Source organism: Macrosteles quadrilineatus, unplaced genomic scaffold, assembly GCF_028750875.1.
Source record: "Macrosteles quadrilineatus isolate MER2022 unplaced genomic scaffold, UCM_ALF_1.0 Scaffold_4__1_contigs__length_99947679, whole genome shotgun sequence".
Classification (NCBI taxonomy): Eukaryota; Metazoa; Arthropoda; class Insecta; order Hemiptera; family Cicadellidae; genus Macrosteles; species Macrosteles quadrilineatus.
The window spans coordinates 66737383-66764572 of NW_026542597.1; the positions used below are offsets into that span (position 1 = coordinate 66737383).

The window sequence follows — 27190 nt, forward strand, 5'->3', positions numbered from 1 at the left end:
TGATCAGTCGGATTATGATCCTCAGGCGTCCAGACGACGTGATCGAGACCACAATTACCCAGATTGTTTTGTTAAATCGTATTGACTTGCGAAATAAAAATGACTCACATTTGACTAATTATAAAGTGGAGAAAGTTCCTTCTGAACGTACAGTTTATGGATTAAAAATTTGAAACAAAAGTTAAAACCAAAGGATTTTTAAATCTACAGGGTGAATAAAAAGTCAAGACCCCTCCTAAAATATTTTTCCAAGTAAATATACAGAGATATCCTTTTGGGGGTCGTGCAACCTTAGCAGGAAGGTTCATTTTATGATTTTGAAATATTTGAGTGTACCCCCAAGAGGGGGGATTTGGGGGGCAACTCAAATATTTAAAATGTAAACCCCCATTTAGTGACATTTCGTTTTGAAGTGTTTACAAAAACTTAAAGAATGGTGAAAACCAGAGTTCGCTATCTCTTCTCTATCCAAAATGGTAACCAATATTACCATTACGGACCAATTTTACCATTGATTTTCCACAACATTTGACGGCCTACCATTTTGGATAGAGAAGAGATAGCGACCTCTAGTTTGCACCATTCTTTAAGTTTTTGTAAACACTTCAAAATAAGGTGTCACTTGAAGGGGGTTTACATTTGAAATATTTGAGTTGCCCCCCAAATCCCCCCTGTTGGGGGACACTAACAAATTTCAAAATCATAAAATGAAACTTCCTGCTAAGATTGCACAACCACCAAAAGGATATCTCTGTATATTTACTTGGAAAAATATTAGAGGGGGGGGGGGTCTTGACTTTTTATTCACCCTGTATGTAATTAATTAGTACGCCAACACGAAATTTGTCCTGTGAACTCCTCCGTCATTTCTTAACCGATTTTGACCATTCAGATCTCATTGGAAAGAGCGTGTCGCGTGGATTTGTAAACTGACCTTCAATTTTTGAAAACGTCCCCCGGGCTCAACCCATTTGTACCCTTTTAATGATAAAACCTCTCAATATAATAATGTATTAATATAATAATGCCTACGCAGAAGTCAAAATTGACACTTTCATAATCTGACTTTGTAGCCTACTTCTTAATCTAATCGTCAGTTTATATGAAACGTTTGTCCGGAATTAACACTAAATGTTTGCCGATCCCACAACGTCATAATCATATGATATGTAGTCTTTTCCCACAGACATTGTTTAACTTGGTGTAGGTCGATGTTCAAATAAATCACTATCAAAACAGTTTGAATATGAATCAATCATTGATGGGTTACTAGTTTGTGTCATGAATGCTAAATTTCGTTTCGAATTTCGGGGTCAAATTCCGTTTGCTGCCGCCCACGCCCCAAAAGGCCAGTTGAGTCAGGTTTTAGACGATGGTTTCATTTGATATGTATTTTGAATGAGGAATATTATTATTATTTGGAAATGATGGAAATGAAATACTCTACTCTACCTAGACCAACTTGCATTCCAAACGTGTTTCAGCCAACGGATTTTGGTAGAATTCTCTTGTAAGAATAAGAAACGTCTTGGAAAATTATTTAATTAAATAAGAACCCTGTCTACCCAGGTTTGTTTTTACAACCATTGGGCCCAAAATATAATGCTAACACTAACACCAAAATTGACAAAATGGAATAAATACCCCCGCCGCAGCAAACCTGCAGACTAAGCGAATTTCCAATTACCTGGCTGGATTTCTACTAATATATTCCCTAAAAATGTTCATATTTATTTCCAATTTAAATAACATTAATTTTAGTAAGTACTTAGGTTTGCTGCTACAGGGAAGATATTGAGGTGTGTTTTTTTATTGCAATGTCAATAGCTTACTATGAAATAAACAAAATTTCCAAATTTGGTTACAATATATCCATAAACAAGCAAACTACAACGGTTCATTTATTTTCCATAAGAATAACATGGGAATTTTAAATTTACAGTTTTTTTTACATCTCCATAACCGTTTCTTGAGTTTTCTATACTATGGTGATTTGACAAGAAGTTGTAGTTCCAAAATGTTTTCCTAGATTGGCACGTTAAAAAGTATTGTGGTTAAATAAATCAAACTATGGACAGCAGCACACTCTCAGGCTGAAATTAATTGTCGTTTAATTCAATTGAATTTGATAATGCGAATTTTATTCCAAGAGTATGCTATTTGTTTTGTGGTCAACTAAAACAATACCTCGATACTACATTGAAACGCATATATTTCATTTTTAGAATACAAAATAAGGTTCAACTTGAATTTTCCCAAAAGATTCTAGGATTTTCAAAGTTCTTGAAGCTATCTGTAGACGCTATACACAATACACACCATGTATAGTTAGGCGAACTTGTCATTTCATTCCCAACCGTTGCATGTACAGGTCCAGTTGCCGACTCACCAATTGTGATCGCTCAAGAAATATATCTTCTCTGGTTCATTTAGGTGTTTCTGTTGAAATTGATGATCGGTCAATAGAACTGCAATGTCCGATTACGAAACATGTTGGTGAAATTACTCTACCTTTAGTTTAAGAAGTACTCAAGTGTTTAGCTAACTACTGTTTAATCTTCCAAAATTAACCAAGTCTTTGTCTGGGGACACACTATGTGGGATAATATAATTTCAATGCTATTGCGCGCTTTGGAATATTAAGAAATACACTTATAAAGATTTAGTGCCTGTCGGTAGTTCCGTAAAATTTGTAGTTTTTTTGCCTGTTCTGTTTTTCATGAAATGTCAATCGTATCACCACTGGCACCAGCATATTGTTGCATTTTCCGTGTTCAATATGTGTTATAATGTGTAATTAACCAACAACAAAGCAACTTAAGTGTTATTAACATATTACTGGAAGGCGGTGTTTGGAAATAGTAGGTATTCTATTAAAACACGTAACACAATTTTTACAGTTTTAACTGATGGAATGAAGGTCTAATGTAAACTTAATATGAATGCTGTAAATATATAACATCACAGACTATTATGGCATAGTCCAATGGTATATTGCCTGTGATAACAGTCAACATTGCATCTTTAGGCTACGTATGAATGGTTATGAATTTTAAAAGTAAATTTAAAGTAAATTGAAGTAAACAAAATTTGACTTTTGAAAGTATTGTGCATGTAAACTTATTTAACACAATAATTATGTTTGTATTACCTGCAGTGAAAGTGAGAATTGAAGTTGTAACTCACTTAAGGTTCAGCTCAGAAATGTGTTGCTCTCAAATTTACACCATTAGTCAAGTTTTCAATACTTCCATCGATCCTGATGTGGTGTGAATATTCATATAAACTCTCATGACGTACACAAACATGAAATAAAAAAAAATATTTCATGTATATATCTACGTTTCTGTTAGTTATAAACTAGTTAAATTTATTGAATTCTTTATTGACCACATCACTCTTTAGATCGTAAATTTGAAGGGTAGCTAATTTCTTAACTGGCCGCCAGAGATATACCCCAATGCCATCTGGTGGTAAACTCCTGAACTCATTGCAGGCCCAATGTAAACAAAGCAATATTTTGCATTGCGAGAGCTCTGTTTTATACAGGATATTCAATTTAATTAAACTTCTGCTATCGTTTATATAAATTTTAAAAGCTACTTAACTTTTTACTATTATATTTATTAAACTCATAGGATGTTTTTTTTTACTAAAATATATAAAATGTAAATAATTGCATTTGCCTCTCGCAGGGATGTAAGTGAATTAATACATCCATATGAGAGTAATTGTTTTTGTTTTTTGTAACGCTATCCAACTGTAAGTATACCTTTCTCTGCGAAGCTGTGACTCGACTCGCCCGGGTCGAGGAACGGCTTAAAAGTAATAATAATGATAATTTAGAGAAAATAACATAATATACCGTACTTGTATACTGTCTCCTCTAGTCTCTAGTCCAATCCCACTCCTGCATTAAATCTGAGACAAATCATAACATATTACAACTGAAGGTAATATCTATGGTAATATGAAAGATTCGGAAGTAAACATATCACACACATTAGTCGACCTCTTATGTCTCAATGAGATATCCTTTGGCAATAACTTAGAACAAACATAAATTAATTGTATAATGCAAACTTCGGAAATGTTCTCTCAATTTAAAAAAATAGATAATATTTAACATGAAATCTGATGACAATACGACGTGGTAAAGTAATCCAAATTTCAAATTCCAGAGAGATTTGAGTTTACAAATTGGATAACAAAATATTTGATTTAATTTCATCAACATAATCATAATGGAGAGACTTATCAAATATCCAGGAACAACTTATCGTCTAAATCTAGCCTATCCTTGTTTTGTTTTCTATAGGTTATACTGTAGATGTTTGGATCTAGTGTAGGGTGATGCCCAACACATAGTATTACGACCTTATTGATTTACTAATCAAATAGATTACGTTATTATTACGCATCAAATTTACCAAATTGATATCTTTGTCGTCCAACTTCAAAGTCTCAAAAAAATGTATTGCTTCATAAGATTTTACTTCCTTCTGTTGATGTTGTGTGCCAAGTTTGTTTTTAAAACTACAAATTACTGTATACATTTCGAGCGAATTATATTGCTTTAGATTTAGTCCTATTAGCATTAATTAAAAAATTACATTCTATTTATATGTAGGCTATTGCTCTTATATTAACACTCCATAGACGTGTAGGCCTACTTACTCCATCAAATAGTTAATAGTACAACGTAGCCGTGTATATCCACACATTTGACGTGACGTGACAATCTGTTATACTTTTTTGAGTCTTGAGAGGTTAAGTTTCGGTGTTTTTTTGGATCCCATGTCTTCCGGGTTGAACAATCTTCTTAGGAGATGACAGATCCACTTGTTTATACCAAGAAGTTACCTTAATATAAGTATATTTACTAAACTAGCTTTCGTTTAAATTACTGTACTGCGTGCATTGATTGAATTAATAGGTAAATGCAATTTTCAATATCCATGGTAACAAAAATAAATCATTTTTGTTTAGCTACTAGGTTAACAATGGCTGATTGACGTTATTTATTAAGAGGCTTGAAATGCAAATCGCCCTCAGCAATTTCTCCTACCATTATAGAAGTAAGCAAATAAGGTCTCACATTGACTGTATAAGTTAAGGACTATTTTCGTATACTGTTAACATAATGAACATGTATAAATAAAAGTTAAGCCCAGTAGCATATGTATAGCTCAGAAATCAGACACTTTTTATTGCCGTAATTAGTAAAGTACATGCAACAATGAGTTTGCAAGTTCAAGAAAAGAAAACTAGATATGATGCTAAGTTGTAAAGAAAACTAGCTCACAACGTATGTCGCATGGCAGAGCACCCCAGAGTCAAAGATCAATCGAAACTCTGCGAATGTTTGCAAAAACGACGCGGAAAGAACAAAGTCCTTTGTGCAGTGGCAATTTGTTATATTCCAGGTACAATCGTGATTTACAAGTAAGTAATAACAGGAGAGCCTGGAGTCTAGGGGGGGGGGTGGGCGGAGTGTTGTTGTTTGCGCCCTCTGGAATCTCAGTCACGGATCCATAGCGGGTCGCTTTCCCGTTGAAACCGAGCGCTGCCGAGCGCTGATTGGTCGACGGGGCGGGTCGTCATGGCAACAGTGGGGCGCCCGGCCAATCAGCGGAGACCGGCGATCGAGCCGGCTACCTCGCGCTACGACACGGCCAGTCTGAAATGATCCTTCGTGTCGCGAGGAGCTCGTGAATGCCGCCCACCATGGCGTTGGGACTAGGCACTGCCACCTCGCACCCGCTACCGCCGCCGCCGCGCGGTCCCCTGGTGTCCCCCGTGGTCCCCAGCCCCATGTTCGCGTTGCCGACCCTCAACTTCACCGTGTCCCAGGTGGCCGCCGTGTGCGAGACCCTGGAGGAGTCCGGAGACATCGAGAGGTTGGCTAGGTTCCTCTGGAGTCTGCCGGTGGCTCACCCGAACGTCGCGGAGCTCAACAAAAACGAAGCCGTCCTTCGGGCCCGCGCGATCGTGTCGTTCCACAGTGGCAACTACCGCGAGATGTACTCCATCCTGGAGCATCACAAGTTTACCAAGGACAGTCACGGCAAGCTGCAGGCGATGTGGCTCGAGGCGCACTACTCGGAGGCCGAGAAGCTGCGCGGGAGGCCGCTGGGGCCCGTGGACAAGTACAGGGTGAGGAAGAAGTTCCCGCTGCCCAGGACCATATGGGACGGAGAGCAGAAGACACATTGTTTCAAGGAGAGGACGAGAAGTCTGCTGAGAGAGTGGTACCTGCAGGACCCGTACCCCAACCCGACCAAGAAGCGGGAGCTGGCCCAGGCGACGGGTCTGACCCCGACCCAGGTCGGCAACTGGTTCAAGAACAGGAGACAACGCGACAGAGCGGCCGCCGCCAAGAACAGGTCAGTTGTGATACTGCAAGTGTTGTAGTGATAAGGTGACGTGCACGAGGCAACTCGCAGAAGTTCGGCTACACATGTCAATAACAGATTGTTGACTAATCTTTGATCATGATAAGAGGTAAATGTTAAAGCTACGCAATTAGTGAAGGTTTATCAAATCCTTTGCCATAAATCGTAGCTTTACATATTAATCGTTTATACATACGGGAATGATATTAAATTTGGTGTTAACATGAGGCATTTACATACACTTTTGATCATGTTAGGCTGTAAGTTTGCAACGTATACAAATTTAGAACCAACCGCATTGGAAACAGGTCATCACTGCATGTTTAAAAGAGTGATTAGACCAAAGAGTGATTGGTGATAAGACCAAAATTAAACACATATAAGAAATATACGCATACGTTAAATCGAAGACCATGCATATATAGGCTAATGATTGCATAGATGATATATACTATGGTGTACGTATTGCAATATTGATTTATCAAAACCACATATCCGTAATATTACTATAGCATGACTCGCCTTCGCCTAGGTACGCGTTTTTGTTGAGGATGAATTAAATAAAGTAATGAGATAAAAACTATCAAACATTCAACCTGTCAAGCGGGTTTCTCGAATTAATTTACCTCCGGGATGTCCTCTACTTTACTAATTTGCAAATATAAACAAAACTACATTTAAGATAAAATTTTATGAACAATCAGTCAAAAGTTGAGTTTTCCTAAATATGGCAGGTAAATCCGGGGCAATAGCCAAGAGGTAAATCAGTTTATAAATATTGTTATAGTCTGAACAAATTTTTTTCTTTTCTTAATAAATTGATAGTAGGAAATTTTATTTTATCCAGTAATTTATGATCCAAACAATCGCGGGTAAAGAGTTTAACGGTACTAACATCTAAATAGAACCAAAAGAATTATCCAACAAATATAAAACCAAATAAATGTTTTAACACAGATTTATAAGCAGACAATAACTGTTGCTTTTTGAATGTCTTTTCTGTAAGTAACACGCCATTTATCATAAAGAAAGGTTAGTAATACTAATAAAGTGTGAACTTTAACAATTTGGATCCAATCATTGTTCTGAAACATCAGCTGTGTTTCAATATCGTTCCTCACTTTTAGCAATGAATACAGCTGTATTTGCTTTTAAATTTGCTTTTAGGTGTATATCAATTTATTTCAATTCACAGATTTAAAGCTTGCATTTCATGTTGATTAATAAGTTGACAATGATATGTAATTGCATTATTACGTATTAGGAAACCATGCGTTTTATGCAATATAGTCGTTCAGTGAGTTAGCTACAGCTACACTATCAGTGAGCTGAATGCCGCGTAGTGTGAGTTGCGCGCACCGCTAGGAATTAAATTATATCTATTGAGCTTCTTATACTTTTGTAGATTATACTTTACAACATTTTATACAGGCACACCTCACACAATGGAATATATACAATTTTAAGACGGCATATTGTCGAAACTTCTACAAAGTAGAAACAATAAAAAAACAATAGAAACTACGAAGTTGGCTTGCTAAGAAGTACTATAAAACCACTATAATTGGAATATAATTTTAAAATTTACAGGTTAAAAGATGAAATCCATGCAAAAATTAAGTGGCAAACTAAAGTTCTATTTAAGAACAAAACAATAACAAAATCTATGCTAGAAAAAATATAAAAATAATTAACCTTATATTATTTAAATTCGGGCATGATTCTGTTTACAAAGATTTAAATAAATTGTAAAATTTATACCAACCATGCAGTTTAGAAAGAGACGGTCGGGTAGGCCTAAACATAGCCTATATTTCCGTGTTTGTATAAACATAATTGATTGTAAAATATAATTGTTATCAATATAATAAAATATAATAAAAATAAATATAATATAATAAAATATAATAATAATAAATAAAATATAATTGGTTGTATAAACTTTTCTCTATATTTTTATTAAAAACGCGTCATTATTATCACCTAGGCCTAGTTAAAAGAACAATATTAGATTGTATCGATGCCTGGCATTTTTTCTACAAATTGATAGATAATTTCACGGTTAATAATATCACAGTTAGTTCTATATAGGCCCTGCTTGATGTTTTAGCTTGATTACACACATAATATAACTAAACATTATTATTATTGTCGTTTTTGTAATCTACATCCTACAAATGTTTTCTGTGGTGTCTGATGAGAGATATGCCCATTTGGAAAACATAGCACATCTTACAATTTATGCGATTGTAAAATATTCGTCAACAACTTTCTTAAGTACATATAAATTAATATTTTACTCTTAAAGCCGTTTAAACATTTAACATAAAATTGATTTTCTTCTTGGCCTAAACCTCAAGAGCCAAACCTTTATGGATGATAGATGTAAATGAAATGTAAGAAACACGTGTGTGGTCGTTTCCGCAATTCCATTTTTACTCCGGAAAGCTTGATGAGTTTTCTGTTCAGTGACATGCATTGCTGTTGCTGTAGCGTGTATTTTGATACTATTTTCTTATTAGCGTTGTGATACTCAACGAAAACATCAATCTATTAAAAATACGATTATAATAGGGTCATGAATTTTTATGAAGTACGTCCAATTTTGGATATTTAACAACCTTAAACAATTTGTTATGATTTTTTTGTCTTCGAAAATTTTGGTAATTTTTCTTATTTTTTTTGCAAATGTCACAATCCAGCTTATTATCATGGAAATGTATGAGGGTTGAGATAGTGTCCTTACAAACTAAGTATTACTTACAAAACATATTAAAAAAAAAATATTGTTTTACAAAATGTGTAACGAATATTAATGCACCGTAAAATGTATGTATACACATTAGGTGTATAACCTACCTAATTAAAAAAGCCAGAAGTGAACGTAGACTGTAAATACAAATAAATAAATAACCTACAAACTAAAAAAATTTAATAGTATACAAAAACTGACTGAGTGTTTTAATTATTTTATTTGAATGGGCAAGGGATTATGACCAGATGGATTATATTGTCACTACTGTACGGGTTACGGATTGATTGAAGGGGTTCCCCGCCAGAAATACCCGGGGTTTCCAGCAAATCTGCCAGACGGAAGATTCGGACAGTCCAGACCGAACAGGAATAACCCACTGGAACTGTTCTGTTTGACAAGTAAATGTTTGAAGTTACTCTGTCAGATAAATTGTATTCGAGACATATGATAAGTAGGCTGGACAGTCAACAAGTAAATAATGTTGGGTAATTTTAGATTTGATAGGTCTAAAAGAAAATCTTATATAAAGTCTACAGTTTGGGTTTTGCTGCGCTTTCTTATTATGAGTTATGTAATGTATATTTTACAAAGTTACCCTTTAAAAACATGTGGATAAACTTTTTAGTTTTTCTCTAAATTAAGTTTGTAACAAATTATATATTGAACTCGCATATGTGTACTATTTTCTATTGGAAGCGCATCAAAGTGTAAAAATTCGATTAAGTCGTATAACATTTTCACTTACTAGTTGTTCTGCCTGGGCCTCGCAACGGTGCAATTAAGAATACGTGAAACCATTGACTTTATATACCTACAGTAGGCATATAATCAATGGTGGGACTCGAAATCTACCTTAAAAACATTACTTTTTCGTAATACAGGAAATTCTCAATCGTACTTATGCTTATTTCAATGAAACTCTCTTGTGCACTTGCATTAAACTGTGAGGCAAAAACTGGCGTAATATTTTAATCGTAATGTAAACGTCAATGATAATGAGAATCATCTAAGGAAAAAGGTAATCAAACAAATACAAATGAAATCAAATGTAACAGCTGACAAATAGCCTAGCTGACAAATATCCTAGCTGACAAAAATATCCTATTTTAAATGTGATCAAAGCAACCTTTTAAATTCGTTCAGCTACTTTTACTGTTTGTGTTCCATAGTTTGATTCCGTTTATAACCTAATTTATTTTTATCGATGCTTAAAAGAACATTCATAAACTTAATTGTAGACACAAATCTTGACTAAAAATAACAGAATCATTTAGCCATGAATTATTTTAGCCTCTTTACTGTGAAATTATACTATACATTTTACTTTTTCAACAGGAAAAAATTAGAAAAAACAACTTAGGCGTCTCCGGTACGCGAGCGCCGTTGTTAAACGTAGACATATCATTGTTGAAACTTTACCCACCATTGTACCAGCCATTAAGCGGATGTAGCGATGTAGGACATTATACCTGACAAGTTACATAGGTGTGAGTGATAATACACATGTCCAGTGATAAGAACAGACGAATGCTAGAGTGTTGCTTATCTTAACACCCGCTTCTGTTTATCAAAACGTCGAACCTCAGCAACTCATCAGTCAAAATGTAGACTGTATAGTTCCATAGATAAAACATACTCCCTTAGTTACCTTGTGTTGGTTAGTCTATGATAGTTCTTACTTTCTAAAGCGTAAAAACATAATCAGCAGTCATTTGTGTAAACTAAATAATTAATTTCTGTGTTATCTATTGTATTATTATTGTTTTAGAGTGCTATTGATCAATTATTGTTTAATAATTTAGGTATTAATGCACTAAATAGAAAAAATCAATTTCTAACCTAAATATGAAATGTAGTGTAAGGTAAGATTAAAAAATCTGATCAGAAAAGCTGAAGTAAAAGTTGCATTTGAATTAATCTAACTTCTAAAACATGCAACTCTTTACTTATCACAGCACAACACTCTGACAAAACACACTAATAACATAAAATATGCAGTAGAGTATGCCCTATAATAACCATTTAAATTAATAATGAGTTTCTTGAATAGACTATTATATCAAATTAACTTCTAGAAATTTGTTCGTTTCCAAATTTCAACGTTAAGTTCAGCTCAAGATTTCTATGAATCGTATGGTTGCGAATAATAATGTTTTATAATATGAATGCAACATTTTTTTAGTCTTGTATTACATTATTCTAAATATATAAACTCGCTTATTTTGTTGCTTAAGCCCATCACTGCCTGCACAGGGGTTTTTAAAACACTTAAACGATTGTTTCTGATAAAATAGCATAAATTGTATAATTATTCCAAAATCCTGTTTTGTATGAAGTTAGGCTAGATGAAATAACTTAATCAGATTTTGGTCCATATGGAAAAGGCTAAAGTTGTACTACAATTTTCATGTGGAAACGATATAAGGAAAAATATTATATTTAGCAACATAATAAAATCAATAGGTAGGCAACCTAGAATTCCAATGAAGTGTGTAACTAGTATTGGTGACTGGGGAGCATTTTTAAGAAGACAAGTGAAAAATCATAAAAAAATTCATTAATATGAAATTTCTCAAACATTTCAAAACCTTGCCATAAATGTAGAAAAATGTATCTATTTCCAAAATGTATACGTTGTCCTATCAGTGTTGTGTATTTTAGAATTTTTTTTACGGTACAAGTAACGGCAATTGTATGGACATTTGACTCGCACAACTCGCGCCCTGTTTGTCTGATAAGTCATTGATAAGACCTTGGTAGACATTGGTAGTGATAGTTGGGCGTGATTCACTGGTAAATATCAATCAGTAAATAATCAATGGGTAAATAAGTTTCGTGGGAAGATGGCTTTGTTCAACACATCTCAAATTCATTTTATCTGGCTTAAAACATACAGTATTAGTAGGGCTTAAGCTAAAGATTGATGTCTTTTATTTACGTTTTTTATGTAGTTGTGATCTTGTTGAAAAAAATGTAATTTTATCGAAGACATAATGCACTCAGTGGATGTCTCTCTGCTCATTTGGAGGATTTAAAGAATGCATCAATGTTCTTATTGCGATTCTGGTTACGAGTTCGTGTGTTTTTGTGGCTTTTGAGGACGAAAACTGTGATAATGTTTGATAAAGCTGTCTCGCTTATTAAAAATAAGTTTGTATACGGTACGTTAAATTATTTAACAGAACACTTGTACATGGCATAGGCTACACAATAGTGTCCTGTAGTAATTTTGTCGATCTTTGTATTTGAAACGAGTTTAGGTTTATAACCCTCTTAGGTGGAAATTAAATTAATTCTAGACCTTTCATGCCTTTAAAAGAACCATCGCTAATCCCCGAAAAAGTCGCATGAGCATAACGAAAGTTTAGTATCATACACAAATCCAGGATAATAACGTCAAGCATTTGGCCCATTATACCCTAAAACCGTTTTATCGAATATGCCCGGGTGTAGACAATAACCACAATCTAAACAGTCTGACGAAATAATATATTTTAAGATCCAATACAAAATCAATACACCAAACTATAATTTAGAACGTGTTAGTTTTACCAACGCAGTTAGGACAGAGTCGTCTTCTGAAGCAATACTTGGCTCTCCAGGTCTGCCCATTTCACCCTCTTCTTCCCCTGTGTGATCCTGGACCTGGAGTACTGCCAGACCTCCCCATCCGTCGACTGCCTCTGCTTCCCCAGGCCCTTCCGCTTCCTCACCATCGCCTTCTTGAGGCCGTCCAGGCGGTCCAGGTCTTCGGAGGAGTACGACGTTAGATCCCAACTCCCAGTACTTGCACTCTCCTCAATTTTGTTGCCTTCCATGATAAATAGGTTTTCACAATTTAAATTTTAAAAATCAATACTTAAACTAACAAACTAAATAAACAAGACGATTTGGAATATTTGTAAATAAACATTTGCAGCTGGCTGAAAAATAACAGGTGTTGTACAATATACGAAGTTTCGTTACAGTAATTGGTTTATAAGTTTGTTTTCTAAAATATCGTCGATATCTATAATTATTGTATTTTTATAATTAGCAACTTTGGATTAAGGAGTAACATTTACAGTGTTAGTTTTCATTGGATTTAACCATAAATTTACATTTTAACCATAGACACCAGTCGACTTCTCTTCCCATTGTAAGATTTGAAGCTCGTTTTTCGTGTCTAGTTCATGTCCGGTGACACAGATCGCTAGTGTCGACGACATGTAGTTTCTTTTATTTTATGGTTAATTTCGCGATTTTTGCTTTGCTGTTTGATTATATATAGAGTACAAGTTATTGTTCATGACTGAATCATATTATTCGATCAAACTAAGTTTTATAACTGAAATAACAAGAAACAAATTGTAAACAAAACATGAATAAAAGAGCAACAATATTTTGCTTTAGAAATTTTCCCAATTTCTAAATAACGCCATAACGATCCAAATAAATATATCAGCTGAGTTGCAAGATGTGATTACAGGCTGTCAACGTTACCACATTACAACAGCTGTTTCAACAATCACTTTTACCAACTATTGCCGCTTATTTACCAGTCGTCTACTGACAGGTTGATTTCCCCTGATTTGATGACTGTCCAATAGTCGATTACCGAGTACTCGAACGTCGAGTTATTGACTCGATCGATTACTCGAATATCGAGTTTTCAAGTGTGTCTTTGCAAGTGAGGTTTGATTCGAGTCATTGAGGAGATTTTCTATCATTACGTAATGATATGGGTGTTAGTGTCAAGCTGGACCTTGTTAAGAATGATCTTTATAATTCTCATTGAAATAGCGACTGCGATTTTTATATCAGTGTACTAAAGTATGACATGGAATTTGTATACTGCAAGTACACTTTGTGAAAATCTGAATCCTAATTTTATGTGTGTACTCCGGTTACACTTTAGTGTGCTCTTGTGGATTTAATCTGTTCCTCTCCTATTTTAGAGTGCATTTTTAATGTTAAAGGAAAAACTATAGTTAATATACAAAGAAAATACACTACACCTACGGGACAGAAACATGATCAATTTATTAGTAATTATGTTTAATGGTGTGGAGGAATTTTTTTAGGTTGGCTGAAATGAGTTGTGTCCTTATTACTGGCAATTAATTATTAGCTGATTATTTGGTTTGGATAGTTGAAAAATTACGAAGAATCTATTATACTAGTGCATCTGTTGCTCTAATTCGAGCAATTGCAAAGTATTACATGGGACAGGCGTTCAAAACTAATAACAGTCGCAATTTCCGATTACTTAAAAGAGCCAATTCAAAGATGATGTAATCATAGTAGACTTCTCATCCCATTGTAAATTTTGAAGCACGTTTTTCGTGTCTAGTTCATGTACGTGACACAAAGGCGCTAGTGTCGACGAAACTTTGTTTCTATTATTTTAGGGTTAATTTCTTGATTTGTGCTTTACTGTTTGGTTATATAACTAAGGGACAAGTTATTGTTTATGATTAGACCGTATTATTTGGTTAAACGAGGTTTTAAATGGCTGTAATAACGGGAAACAAATTGTAAACAAAACACGACCTCTACAGAAAACCGTACAGAACTAACAATAAAATTGGCTTCAGCTGTTCCATAAGGATGGGAAATCTATGTAATCAATCAATCCACTCCAGTTATCAAAACTCACTCTGAATACGAAAGCTGTTGTGTGTATCATGTGTTTACTATGAACAGCTGTAATTAACACAAAAAATTCGTCTGTTTACGTAAACAAAATCTTTTCTTCATAAGAAATACATTGGGATTTTGATGGCCTGTGGGGCGAAGCCCGAGGACTTTTATTACAGGAATTGGTGAAAGGGGGTGTTTACACAAAAAAATACTTAATTTTGACACATCGTTTGTAAAAACCCATCCATTATTAAAGGAGAAGTAGTCACAGAGAAGTAATATAAATTATTATTGTGTTTATATTACTTCTCTGTGGAGTAGTGTTTCGTAGAAATCATGGCCTTCACGTGTTATATATAAGGATTATGAAAGTGATACAATCAAATTTTATGTAAACGGTAAAGGCCGTTTACCAAATAAAAATGTAGGCGTATGATCAAAATGAAGCTTAGAGTGTGTAGATTTGCCAAAATGTATTGGTATGAACGAATTATCTTAGGGCTCTGCCCCAGAGGCCGATTTCCAAAGGGCTACGCCTTACATGCGTTATTCGATTTAGAGAACAACAGCTGGCCAATGCAATAGACATTAGTTGTTTGTTTATATTTTTGTTTACTTATATTATTACAGTATTTACTTTTGTTCTTAAAAGAGGTGCGGTAAATGAACACTGATGCTATTTCTAGCTGTTTAATAAAAGTGAGTGCTTTAGGGTGTTTAAAAGACGATGCATATGAGATGAACAATACATGTCTGTTGGTCGTCACCGACACGAATACTAGGTGGTCACCGATCTGTAACAGGACTTCGTGAAAGAGGACGACGAGTTCAGGTACAAAAGAGTTTCGTTCTAGAATTATTATTTTAATAACTAAATTTTGAACTAAAATAGAGCTACAACCTCTTGTTGAACATTTTTTATTTTCATTCGATATCAAAAGAAGACATTTTCTTTAAACCCAGATTTAAGTACTTCTTTGTGTTACCTTTCCCAAGGTAATCAGCAGACGTATTACTAATGTGTCACATGGAAACAAATGTCAAATGATGTAAAATATCGCGAAAAAATCACAACAATCCATATGAAAAGCTAGACTATTTTCCCACACAGACTACTGTATTACTAAGGCCTATGTGTTACAAGGGTTAGCCCATGCAACTACCCCAACACAGGTTATTTAAAGCGACAACTTTCTAGAAGTAGATTCACTCTTACTTTCAGCGGTGTTCAGTGTTTGTATTTTGAAGATAAGAACTGTTCCCACCACGATACTGTGGGAAGAAGTAAAGGATTGGAACCGTTGCTAAAATATTCTCGTTTTTGGGTTTCCCATTTGTTTTAATTTGAAGTATACAGTAGGTAGAGGTAGAAAATGTACTGTAGTGACAACGTTTGTAAGACGTGTCTATTAATTTATAACTAGTGGTCGTCCAGTGGTCGAAACTCGACCAAAAATATGTAATGTACTCACTTATCTATTTTCACCCCACACTGTAAATAAAACATGTGATTGGAGTTTCCTCCATTTGTTTTGATTTTCTGTTTATATTTCGTTGTTATTTCGTAACCAGCATAGCAACGCATAAGATCCATGTTAATTTTTTCAAATTTTTAAACTCATTTTTTGTGCTTATCTTTGAGCCTATTTAAATTTATAAAGGGATTCTGCACACCTACAGGAAAATAGCTTTCCAACGGTATGCGTAGATTTTCCCTACGATGCACACGAGCTGAGAAAAAAGGTTTTAAAGAAACATGCTTGCCTATTAATATATAGATAGATGTTTACGTTCAAACCTTGAGGAGGTCTAACCTTCAAATTATAAATCGTAGCAATCGTTCCTTCAGATCTGTGACTCAGGCCATGAAAAATCGTTTTACGCTTTGAAATATCGTCATAAAAACCTGACAATGTTTTGTTGTTATTAGTAACTGTGACAGTGAAAGAATCCCAAATTTTAGTCCAGACCCCTAAAGTTTGGTGGATACGTAGGGGATCGAATTGGTACCTCTCGCATTGAGGTCTGAGCACTCACCCTAGCAATAAATATTATACTTGGATATTGCTACGCAATATTTCAAAGCATTACAATGTTGGTTTTGCAGTACGGTAAAACAAAAGTATTATAATCCAAGAAATCCAAATTGACTCCAAATTCTCATTCCGAGACCGCAACGGTGTAATCCGCGAAATTGCGACAGTCTTCGATTTCAATTTGGCACAAAGACAATAGACTCGGGCAAGAGAGAGATAGTAAAAACTCGTTAGGGGCAAAGAAGACGACTCAGAAATAACCTTTGTAACTCAACCGGCTGGAAAATACGGACAGAATTGTTATTTGTGAGTCGTGGTTGTTTAAGAGGTGATTCAATTTCTGTACGGCGCAGCCCGCGCGGGCCAAGATCGATTTTACCATTATAGTTGCAAATGGCATTATACATACGCATGTGGGTAGCCCAAGGCACGATTGTAAGGCAATCTGAGCTGCATGACTGCATTCTACCCTCCTCATCACAGGCATTGTCCTACAGAATTTGACTTGCGACATCGGGACATATTTTATTCCTTTTCTGTTGTTGAAATACTCTTAAACATTGGTGTGCTAGATATGAAAATGGGGCGGTTTATGTGGTTTTTTATGTACTGGTAGCTTAAACAATATATTAAAAATACTACTTTAGTATATCTTTCATGCTTTTGGATCAGCTGAAGACAATTCGGTACAATATAGACCACACCGATAAATTAACTTCCAAATAAAATGTTATTTAGTTTAAATAACGACATCTTCCTAACCTAACCTAACCTAACCTAACCACCCTTAGGTTAGGTTATAGTTATTAGGTTTGGTACCGACTGAATAGTATGTAAATACCGACAAGTCTATTGTTAGTTCCTTCCGGTGCCACTATTATAATGTTTTTGTTTCATACTGCATTGTAACCTCGTTTAACCAAACAAACCAATCATAAAAATTACTCGTCCCCTAGCTATATAACCAAATGTACACATCATGAATGTACATAACTCAATCTTTCCCAAATTATTCAAACTATCTAAACATTATAATGTCAGTTGAAATTGAAAAACTACAAGTTTTAAGTATCAAATAAAGTAAATAAGATTGTCAAATCTTGGTCTTCGGGTGTTGACCGCGTCGTTGAATAAGTTAAACTATACTCCGCGCAAAAGCTGGTGGCGGCTGAGGGATTAGGACGGCCAGGTCGGTGAGCAGCTCCGACCTATGTAGTCCTACCTGGCGGTCCTAATCCCTCAGCCGCCACCAGCTTTTGCGCGGAGTATAGAGGCCGACGTTTCGGATGCGTAGCAGCTATCCATCTTCGGGGCGAACTACTATTCAACTGAATACTGAATACTGTACTATTCAGTTGAATAGTAGTTCGCCCCGAAGATGGATAGCTGCTACGCATCCGAAACGTCGGCCTCTAGTTTAACTTATTCAACGACGCGGTCAACACCCGAAGACCAAGATTTGACAATCTGCAGTGACCGTGGAAGCTTATCATCTAGATTAAAGTAAATAAGAAATTAAGAAACCCTAAACTATTTAAAACTGCATTTTTTCTGCGACCCTAAGGAGGAATTTTCATTCTAAATTTAGATGATGAAGATAATACAGTGTGGTTTATAAACACTAAAGTGTCACAAGAACAAGTGTATAACACAAAATCCTTGATATCGCAAGCTACACCAGAAGAGCGACTTTCAAAGGAGTGTAATATGAAAGTATCACAGGTATTACGGTAATTAGCCCCCCTGGAGGGGGGGGGTAGACCACAGCCCCCCCCCGTAATTAATCGCGCCTGCAGTGTTGGAACTAACAAGGTGGCCACTTCAAAGGAGCGGCGACCACAGGACCACAGGATGGATATATCTCAACATATCCTTGTATCTTGTATCCTTTGTAAGGACCTTGTTTGTCGAAGGTTATTAGAAAGGTGCAATGAGTAGGGTTAAAGGAGAGGTCTGGTGGTTGTATTGACTTTTAACCACTATATTGTTGAGTTTGTACGGAATGGACTCGGTTCAAAGAAAGGAATAAGTAGTTTAAAAGTATGTACAAAAAATGTTAATATTGACGTTTGACGTAAAGAGTACAACAATAAATCGTTAATAATAATAATAATCAATAATGACAATAATCGTTTAAAATCAAAAGGGATGGTTGACATGGAGTTCGATAAGTGGTTTAAATTGAATATTTACCTAATACTCACTAAATAAATAGTAGTGTTAATTTCATATCAATCAGGGTTGCAAAAGTAAAATACAGCCAAGTCATAAGACAACAAAAGTATCTTAGCTAATTGCCTATCCAATATTAGCAACATACAATTAGCAAGTACACACTTTAACGTAAATTTCTTCCCTAGTGTTATAATGAAAGTCGGTACAATCGCACCTAGGTTTTCTGATGATAAGTCGGTACAAATGCTTCAGGTGTTGTGTTGATAAATCGGTACAATCGCGCCCAAGTAGTGTATTTGTATAACGATTATTTGTATAGTATTTGTATTGTCACTCTATCGTAGTGATTTGTGATAGTCTACAGCCCGAGGTGTCGAAGGTGTTCAGTAGCGACGGGTACAAATGTCGGTACAAACGCGCCCAGGTACTATGATAGCAGTCCGAGATGTCGGTAAGGTGTTCAGTAGCGACGGGTACAAATGTCGGTACAAACGCGCCCAGGTACTATGATCGCAGTCCGAGATGTCGGTAAGGTGTTCAGTAGCGACGGGTACAAATGTCGGTACAAACGCGCCCAGGTGTTGTGATGATAAGTCGGTACAATCGCGCCCAGGTACTGTGATAGTCTGCAGCCCGAGGTGTCGGTAAGGTGTTCAGTAGCGACGGGTACAAATGTCGGTACAAACGCGCCCAGGTACTATGATAGTCTGCAGCCCGAGGTGTCGGTAAGGTGTTCAGTAGCGACGGGTACAAATGTCGGTACAAACGCGCCCAGGTACTATGATAGTCTGCAGCCCGAGGTGTCGGTAAGGTGTTCAGTAGCGACGGGTACAAATGTCGGTACAAACGCGCCCAGGTACTATGATAGTCTGCAGCCCGAGGTGTCGAAGGTGTTCAGTAGCGACGGGTACAAATGTCGGCACAAACTCGTCCAGGTGTTGTGATGATAAGTCGGTACAATCGCGCCCAGGTACTGTGATAATCTGCAGCCCGAGGTGTCGAAGGTGTTCAGTAGCGACGGGTACAAATGTCGGTAGAAACGCGCCCAGGTGTTGTGATGATAAGTCGGTACACTCGCACCCAGGTACTGTGATAGTCTGCAGCCCGAGGTGTCGGTGAGGTGTTCAGTAGCGACGGGTACATGTCGGTACAAACGCGCCCAGGTGTTGTGATGATAAGTCGGTACAATCACGCCCAGGTACTATGATAGTCTGCAGCCCGAGGTGTCGGTGAGGTGTTTAGTAGCGACGGGTACAAATGTCGGTACAAACGCGCCCAGGTGTTGTGATGATAAGTCGGTACACTCGCACCCAGGTACTATGATAGTCTGCTGTCTGCAGCCCGAGGTGTCGGCGAGGTGTTCAGTAGCGACGGGTACAAATGTCGGTACAAACGCGCCCAGGTGTTGTGATGATAAGTCGGTACACTCGCACCAAAGTACTGTGATAGTCTGCAGCCCGAGGTGTCGGTAAGGTGTTCAGTAGCGACGGGTACAAATGTCGGTACAAACGCGCCCAGGTGTTGTGATGATAAGTCGGTACACTCGCACCAAAGTACTGTGATAGTCTGCAGCCCGAGGTGTCGGTAAGGTGTTCAGTAGCGACGGGTACAAATGTCGGTACAAACGCGCCCAGGTGTTGTGATGATAAGTCGGTACAATCGCGCCCAGGTACTGTGATAGTCTGCAGCCCGAGGTGTCGGTGAGGTGTTCAGTAGCGACGGGTACAAATGTCGGTACGAACGCGCCCAGGTGTTGTGATGATAAGTCGGTACACTCGCACCCAGGTACTATGATAGTCTGCAGTCCGAGGTGTCGAAGGTGTTCAGTAGCGACGGGTACAAATGTCGGTACAAACGACCCAGGTGTTGTGATGATAAGTCGGTACACTCGCACCCAGGTACAGTGATAGTCTGCAGCCCGAGGTGTCGGTAAGGTGTTCAGTAGCGACGGGTACAAATGTCGGTACAAACGCGCCCAGGTGTTGTGATGATAAGGCGGGTTACACACCGGTATCGCGGATATGATGTCGCCGATATTTCTGATGTCGCGGACATGATGTCTGCGACAAGTAATAAAATGCAACCACGGGAAGAGGCACGTGCTGGCGACATGAAAGTGAAGGAATCACAACATTCATCAGTTTAAATAATGTCATCGTCAGAAGAAGATGATATGTTGTTGCTGTTGTTCTTTCTACAAAAACATTAAAGATAACTTCATGGTAATTTTTCCAAAATACATTGTAATTAATTGTATTACCTTACTTACGTAATTTCCTTATGATTTCAATTGAAGTATTATAATATCACAACACTACATTCTACACCATAAGGCAATAAAGTAAGTAAAAAAGCGCCAAAACTACTAGAAACGTGTTCTGCGCATGAGCGGGCCCAAGAGACACGAGACATGTCTGTTCAACACCGACCGGTTGGTTCGCTCGAGACACGCGTCTGCGACACGAGTCGCGGGCAACGTGTCTGCGACACTGGTGTGTAAGGCTCCATAAGATAACATAGGTTGGTTTTCGAGGGGCATGTCGCGGACACGAAAAATATCGGCGACATCATATCCGCGACACCGGTGTGTAACCCGCCTAAGTCGGTACAGTCGCACCCAGGTACTGTGATAATCTGCAGTCCGAGGTGTCGAAGGTGTTCAGTAGCGACGGGTACAAATGTCGGTACAAACGCGCCCAGGTGTTGTGATGATAAGTCGCCTCGTTGGTCCATCGCCGCAACTCAATTTGTTACGAGTTGTCAAAAATGGACGTGGCAAAAAGCGTAATGGCGCGTACCTAATGATATCATCAATAGCGGCTGACGGCTTCATTACTCGCGCCTTCGTTTTCTCATCAACCACTCTATCGTTTTTTTCACCCGAGAAATGTTTTAACAATCTATTACCGGCTATCATTTCATTAGGCCGCACATGGAGCTGGGACCTTCGTCAGCCGTTTTTTATCCGTTGATTGATTTCGGCAATCAGTCAATGTTTTGTAGTTCGTTCAGAAATTGTATAGTATAGTAAAGTTATAAATTTGTAGAATGTAAAATAGGTAGAATAGACAATTTGTGTGGTTTCGTTTGCTTCAAGTAAAAATTCCTGTATTTTGTTAAAAAAAGTTATTGTTTTTTAAAATAGAGTTCTATACTTATAGAACTATACAAGTCCATATTTATTTGTGTAATCGTAGCTAAAATAAAATCTCAGGTGCCATGCCAATAGCTTAAGAATAATTAATACTGCTATATAGCTTAACGAATAGATGCCTACTGGGTAACAAAAACAAAATATTCTCGGGAAAAGTAGTTTTAAACTAAAATTCAAGTAATATATTTATTGTCGAAAAACACATTATTTTGCTCAACGAAGAGTGGCATAAAAAACTCTAGATATTTAGAATACAGTTTCAATTTAATTTAGTAATTTTTGGAAACAGTGCAGCACATGCCGTTTGACCATATTATTTTTTCTGACGACTACAGGACATAAGTTAGTTATCTCTTAAAGTATCTAAGATAATTATGTCAAAAAAGTATTTAGGCCTATAATTCAATCATCTCAAAAAGTTTATTCATATTTAATCTAAAGATGATTAACCTGATTATAGATCAGCAGTATGCAAGTTTAGGTTGTACGTAGTACATTTTGATGACAGTATATATTTACCTTCTGGAATACAACATAACATAGTTATCTCAAGTTGTTTTTTGAAGTGATTATTTTCGACATCAACGATTATTCTCAGAGATCAGCAACAGAATGACATTACTTGTCTGATAGAGCAGTGGTGGGTAGGGAACGTCAGGTAAGTCAGTTATTTCTTGATGTTGTGTGCTCGGCGCCGTCCCAAGCCCTCTTAACACTGTTTGTTGGCGCTCAAACAGACTGGAGAGCTGGCCAAACAAAACAACACCCTCGCTCATCGTCCCCGGGTTTTAATTGCTGCCTCCTCCGCGTCCTCACCTGCCTTGTGTCTGGTGTCTGGTGTCCGAGGGACCGTGCTGGGTCCTGGGAACCATCGGGGGTGTTTAAAAGTTACAGGAGTACGATTAAACTTTGAATCTGTTCTAGATGGTAAAATTGGAATCTTCTTTCACACTTTACAAATACAGCTTCCAATGATTCCCCACCATCGAGTAAGAATTGTAGCTACACATTCCTAAGTGCGTTTTTTCTGCTGAATGTTAATGCTGAGTTAATGTTGGAAGAGTGAGATGACTTTTGCTGTTACTGACTACCAGCTGTTTCTATAGACAACACCGTTAATTAGAGGTCCAATGATTAAAGAGAACTGGGTCAAGTTTTTAAAGTAGATTTGTATTTGCATCGTCGATGAAATTTTGAACACTTAAGAAACACTGTTAAAATTTTATGAGGGGGTGACTGCAATACACAAAGACTGGTATAGGTACAAGACAATAGTACTGTATATAAATCACCATAAGGAAAACACGTAGCTTAGATTCTTAATATTTTACCCTTTTGCGTATAATCTAAAAATATCTGTTAAATTCAAGATTTGCAACTTTTAAGCAACAATTATAATACCGGTAACTAAAATGATTTTTTCACTCCCTATAGTCAGAAATAGTTATTTGTGTAACTAGTGGTGAAAGTGGCACTTTGCTGCACACGAGAGCAATGTTTACGCACGAGCCGCAGGCGAGTGCGGAATGATCTCGAGTGCAGCAAAGGCCTTTTTCACTCGTGTTACACATTATATTTTTCCTACAGTCACTATAAAGTATATAAATAATTAGTCTTTCAAACACTATACAACACGTTTTTAGGTTCAGCTGGCAACACAAATAGGTGCCCTAGAGAAAGTAGAACGCGCGGTGTGTATCACTCCGCTATTCTTCCTCGGCAAGAAATGTGCTCCGCGTTTTAAGAATATAATATAGTTCCGTATGTTTTTGTAATTTGAAGTGGTTTCCGCGCCTAAAAAAACGCTTTAAATGTATTTTCTTGTTTATTAAGATCGTAGAAATGTTTTAAAAACGTTTAAAAGAAAAGTCCAGAAAGTTCAGAAATACCGAAACGATAAACACGAAATTACAGGTTAAATGGTAGTTATAATAGTCAATCAGCTGCTCATAGTATTATTATCTTGAAGTGTTGCTAACCTATTTCCAAGCATACACGGATTACGTGCATAATAGAACCACACTGTTTTGTGTTGTTTCGTTGGAATCCTGATGTGCGGCAAAGTATAAATATGCAGCAATTAGCAGCTTTCTGTACTATAAACAGTACAAGGAAGCCATCTTTGTCGGGTGACTGTAGGAAAAGTATGTTTAATCAAAAATTCACTGAAATCTTTTCCTTAGGTTGCAAACAATAGGTGAACGTATCGATCAAAGAAGGACACGAGAGAAGGAGGGGATATAGAGGATTACGGGAGCCCAGTAGTTAGAATAACAAGGGAGCCGGGGCAGGTAATGCTGTACCCTAGGGATCTGCTGTGTGGCCGCCATGCAACAACTCGCAAGTTTGGCGGGTAATCCGGTGATTATGGCGGGAACGATTAGAACAAAGTTATATCCCAAATGATGTATCGCTGATATTAATTATTATAAAAATCAATAGTAAGCGTCTCCCGTGCAAGGGTTTAAAATATTTCGACATAATATATGAATGTACAGTAAAATATTTTCGTTTTGTGGTTAAAAATACCTCCACAATTATAGATTTTTGACTTTATGACGCTTACAAAACTAAAATGAGATTTGTTACCGACTAAAATCAGGGTTTTCTGTCAAGACTATTAATAGAGTAATCAGGATAACATATCAATGGTATGTTCAATTTATATTTATATACCGTACGTGGGCCTTTTTAAATTAAACTTTACATACATAATTAAAAATCATAACTCTATAACACTCAATCATAACTCAAGAGGGCAATTTATTTATGATCAAATTGTTTTATTTCATACTCGTTCAAAAAAAACTTCAAATTTACCTAGAATGAAATATTTACTAACATTTTCAAAATCACCTTGAACTATATAATATTGGAGATGAGTTTTGCAAAATTTAACCGTTAGCGCATTATTCTCTTGGCGATACATAGCTGAACTCTATAAGCTACATTTTACTTTAACCTAAGGATTGTCTGCGGTAAATTGTAATCAAATCTAATAAGTTGTCTACACGGCTTACGCCAACAATGTGACTTTATCACACCACGTCACTAAGTGTTGTCAAACCTTTGACGTTAGTTTAAAAGCCTTTGAGCCTCTCACTTGCTGGTGTCGGCGTTATAATGAACTATACTCTGCAATGGGTCCGCGAAATGCAATCAAGTAGGTTTCCAACTTTGATCGGAGTAAAATGAGATTAGTTAACCTGTTTTGAAAATCAAAGGAGAGTTATGATGTAAAGGAGAAAGAAAATTACTTCTTAAACATCAGCGAGTGGTGGTGACGTTTTGATCTTTTGGTCGAAAGGTTTATACAGGGGATGGTTTGAAACTGGGCTCAGTTCTTGATCATTGGGATGCTGATCTTAGTATTACTCATTTGGGTTAAAATACACACTTAGGTGGCGTCCCCATCTCAATGAATTGTCTAAAAATAAATTTCAACACCATAACAATAGTTTTTGAAAATACAACAAGTTGTCAATTTATTGTACTGCTTCCAAAATTCTTCAACCACGACAATTTACCCTCCATCCACCCAATATGCATCCAAAATTTAATTCACTACTGCAAATCGTCTCCTCCCCCCTCCCTCCTATTTAGAAAAATGCTCAATTTACTTTGGTAAAATATTCACAACAAATCAGTCATCGGGTGTCCCATGTCCCCCTCGCACGTGCGTGCGTGTGTGTGTGTGTTCCTACGTATGTGTGCGTGTCCCCTCTTATTACAGGGAAGCCGTTTCTCGCCTCGATTAAGCCTTTGTACAACACTAGCGTCTAATAGCTCATTAACCAGGAGTAGGTCGCGTTTTGCTATGGAATTAGACACCACGTACCCCCTTCCCCCCCCTTGTAAAACCCCCGATTTACCCCCCCCCCTTCACACCTCCTCGTGTGATGGGACTTTCGATTTCAACAAGTCGAGCCTTGCCTTGAGTTCAACGATTACGTGCCGGAAGCGACCGTGCCAGAAGCGACCCAGCAAAAATCGTGCCAGAAGCGACCCTGGTAGTAGCGTGAGTGCCACTAGCGACCCATTGTTTGATAAAGGATTTAACAATGTTTTGTTCAAATCGGTGTTAATGGCTTATAAACAAATCCTATTCTTGTTATAGTAATATGTACCACCTGGAAGAGCATTCGCCTAAGCCTTCTTTCACACCAGCGCGGTGCGGCACCGTCCCGTACCGTCGATGCGGGGCGACCCGCAAGGCCCTTTCACACTAGCTGCCCGGATCCGGGCGTTTCCAGGCTGAAACTTTGTGATTTTTGAATGCATTTCATTCAAATAAATAAAAGTAAGGTGGTTATGCTACTTGTTGTATCCGAAAATAAAATATAGTGCCCCCTTGCTAAATAACCTAATTGGATCGATGCCGTGTGTGTAAAAATGTTAATTCCTTGTGTTTTTTAAAGTTATGGTGACAACCTGAACTTTGTGTTCAAACATGGTCTGAAATTTGTAATGACTCACCTTACTTTCTACTCTTGTTATAAAATATACTATAACATCTGGGACCATTTTCTTTTTTATTTCAGTGCACTATAGGAGATAAAGTAAACCTGTAGTTGATATACAGGGTGTCCCGGAACTCTCTACCAATATTTTAGGGCATTGTTCCTGGGTAAGAAACATATCTAAATATCATATTTAAATTGTCCGGAAGTCCTTAGTTACTCAGATAGCCGCCATTTTGTTTTTTCACTTATTAACTTTTTTCTGAAGATTGGTTAAACATACGAAGTTGAAACTTTGCACAAACATTTATGACAACTAGACAAAGCTACAAAAAAACTATGACGATTTTTCAAATTCATAAAACAAAATGGCGGCTGTTTAAAATTTTGTTTCTTAAATTACTCGAAAACCGTTGATTTTTCCAAAATTGTACAAGAATAACTTTTTTAAGACAATTTTATTACAAATCAATCGACACCTTAATCTTTAAGATCGGACGAGTATTAACTCAGATATGGCAGTTTTAGTGATACGTGACCGCCGGATATTAGTTGCAGCGCATGCTGAAAGCGGTCACGTATCACTAAAACTG

General features: G+C 36.9%; 1 protein-coding gene across 1 annotated transcript in view; it reads left to right on the plus strand.

Moving 5' to 3' along the window:
* The first annotated feature begins 5493 nt into the window (after nt 1–5493).
* LOC128992312 (homeobox protein SIX6-like) overlaps nt 5494–27190 on the plus strand; it is a 55397-nt gene continuing 33700 nt past the window's right edge. The window contains exon 1 of the mRNA XM_054415816.1: nt 5494–6386. Coding sequence (XP_054271791.1) covers nt 5716–6386 — 671 coding nt within the window. The 5' untranslated portion in view covers nt 5494–5715. The remainder of the gene's footprint in view (nt 6387–27190) is intronic.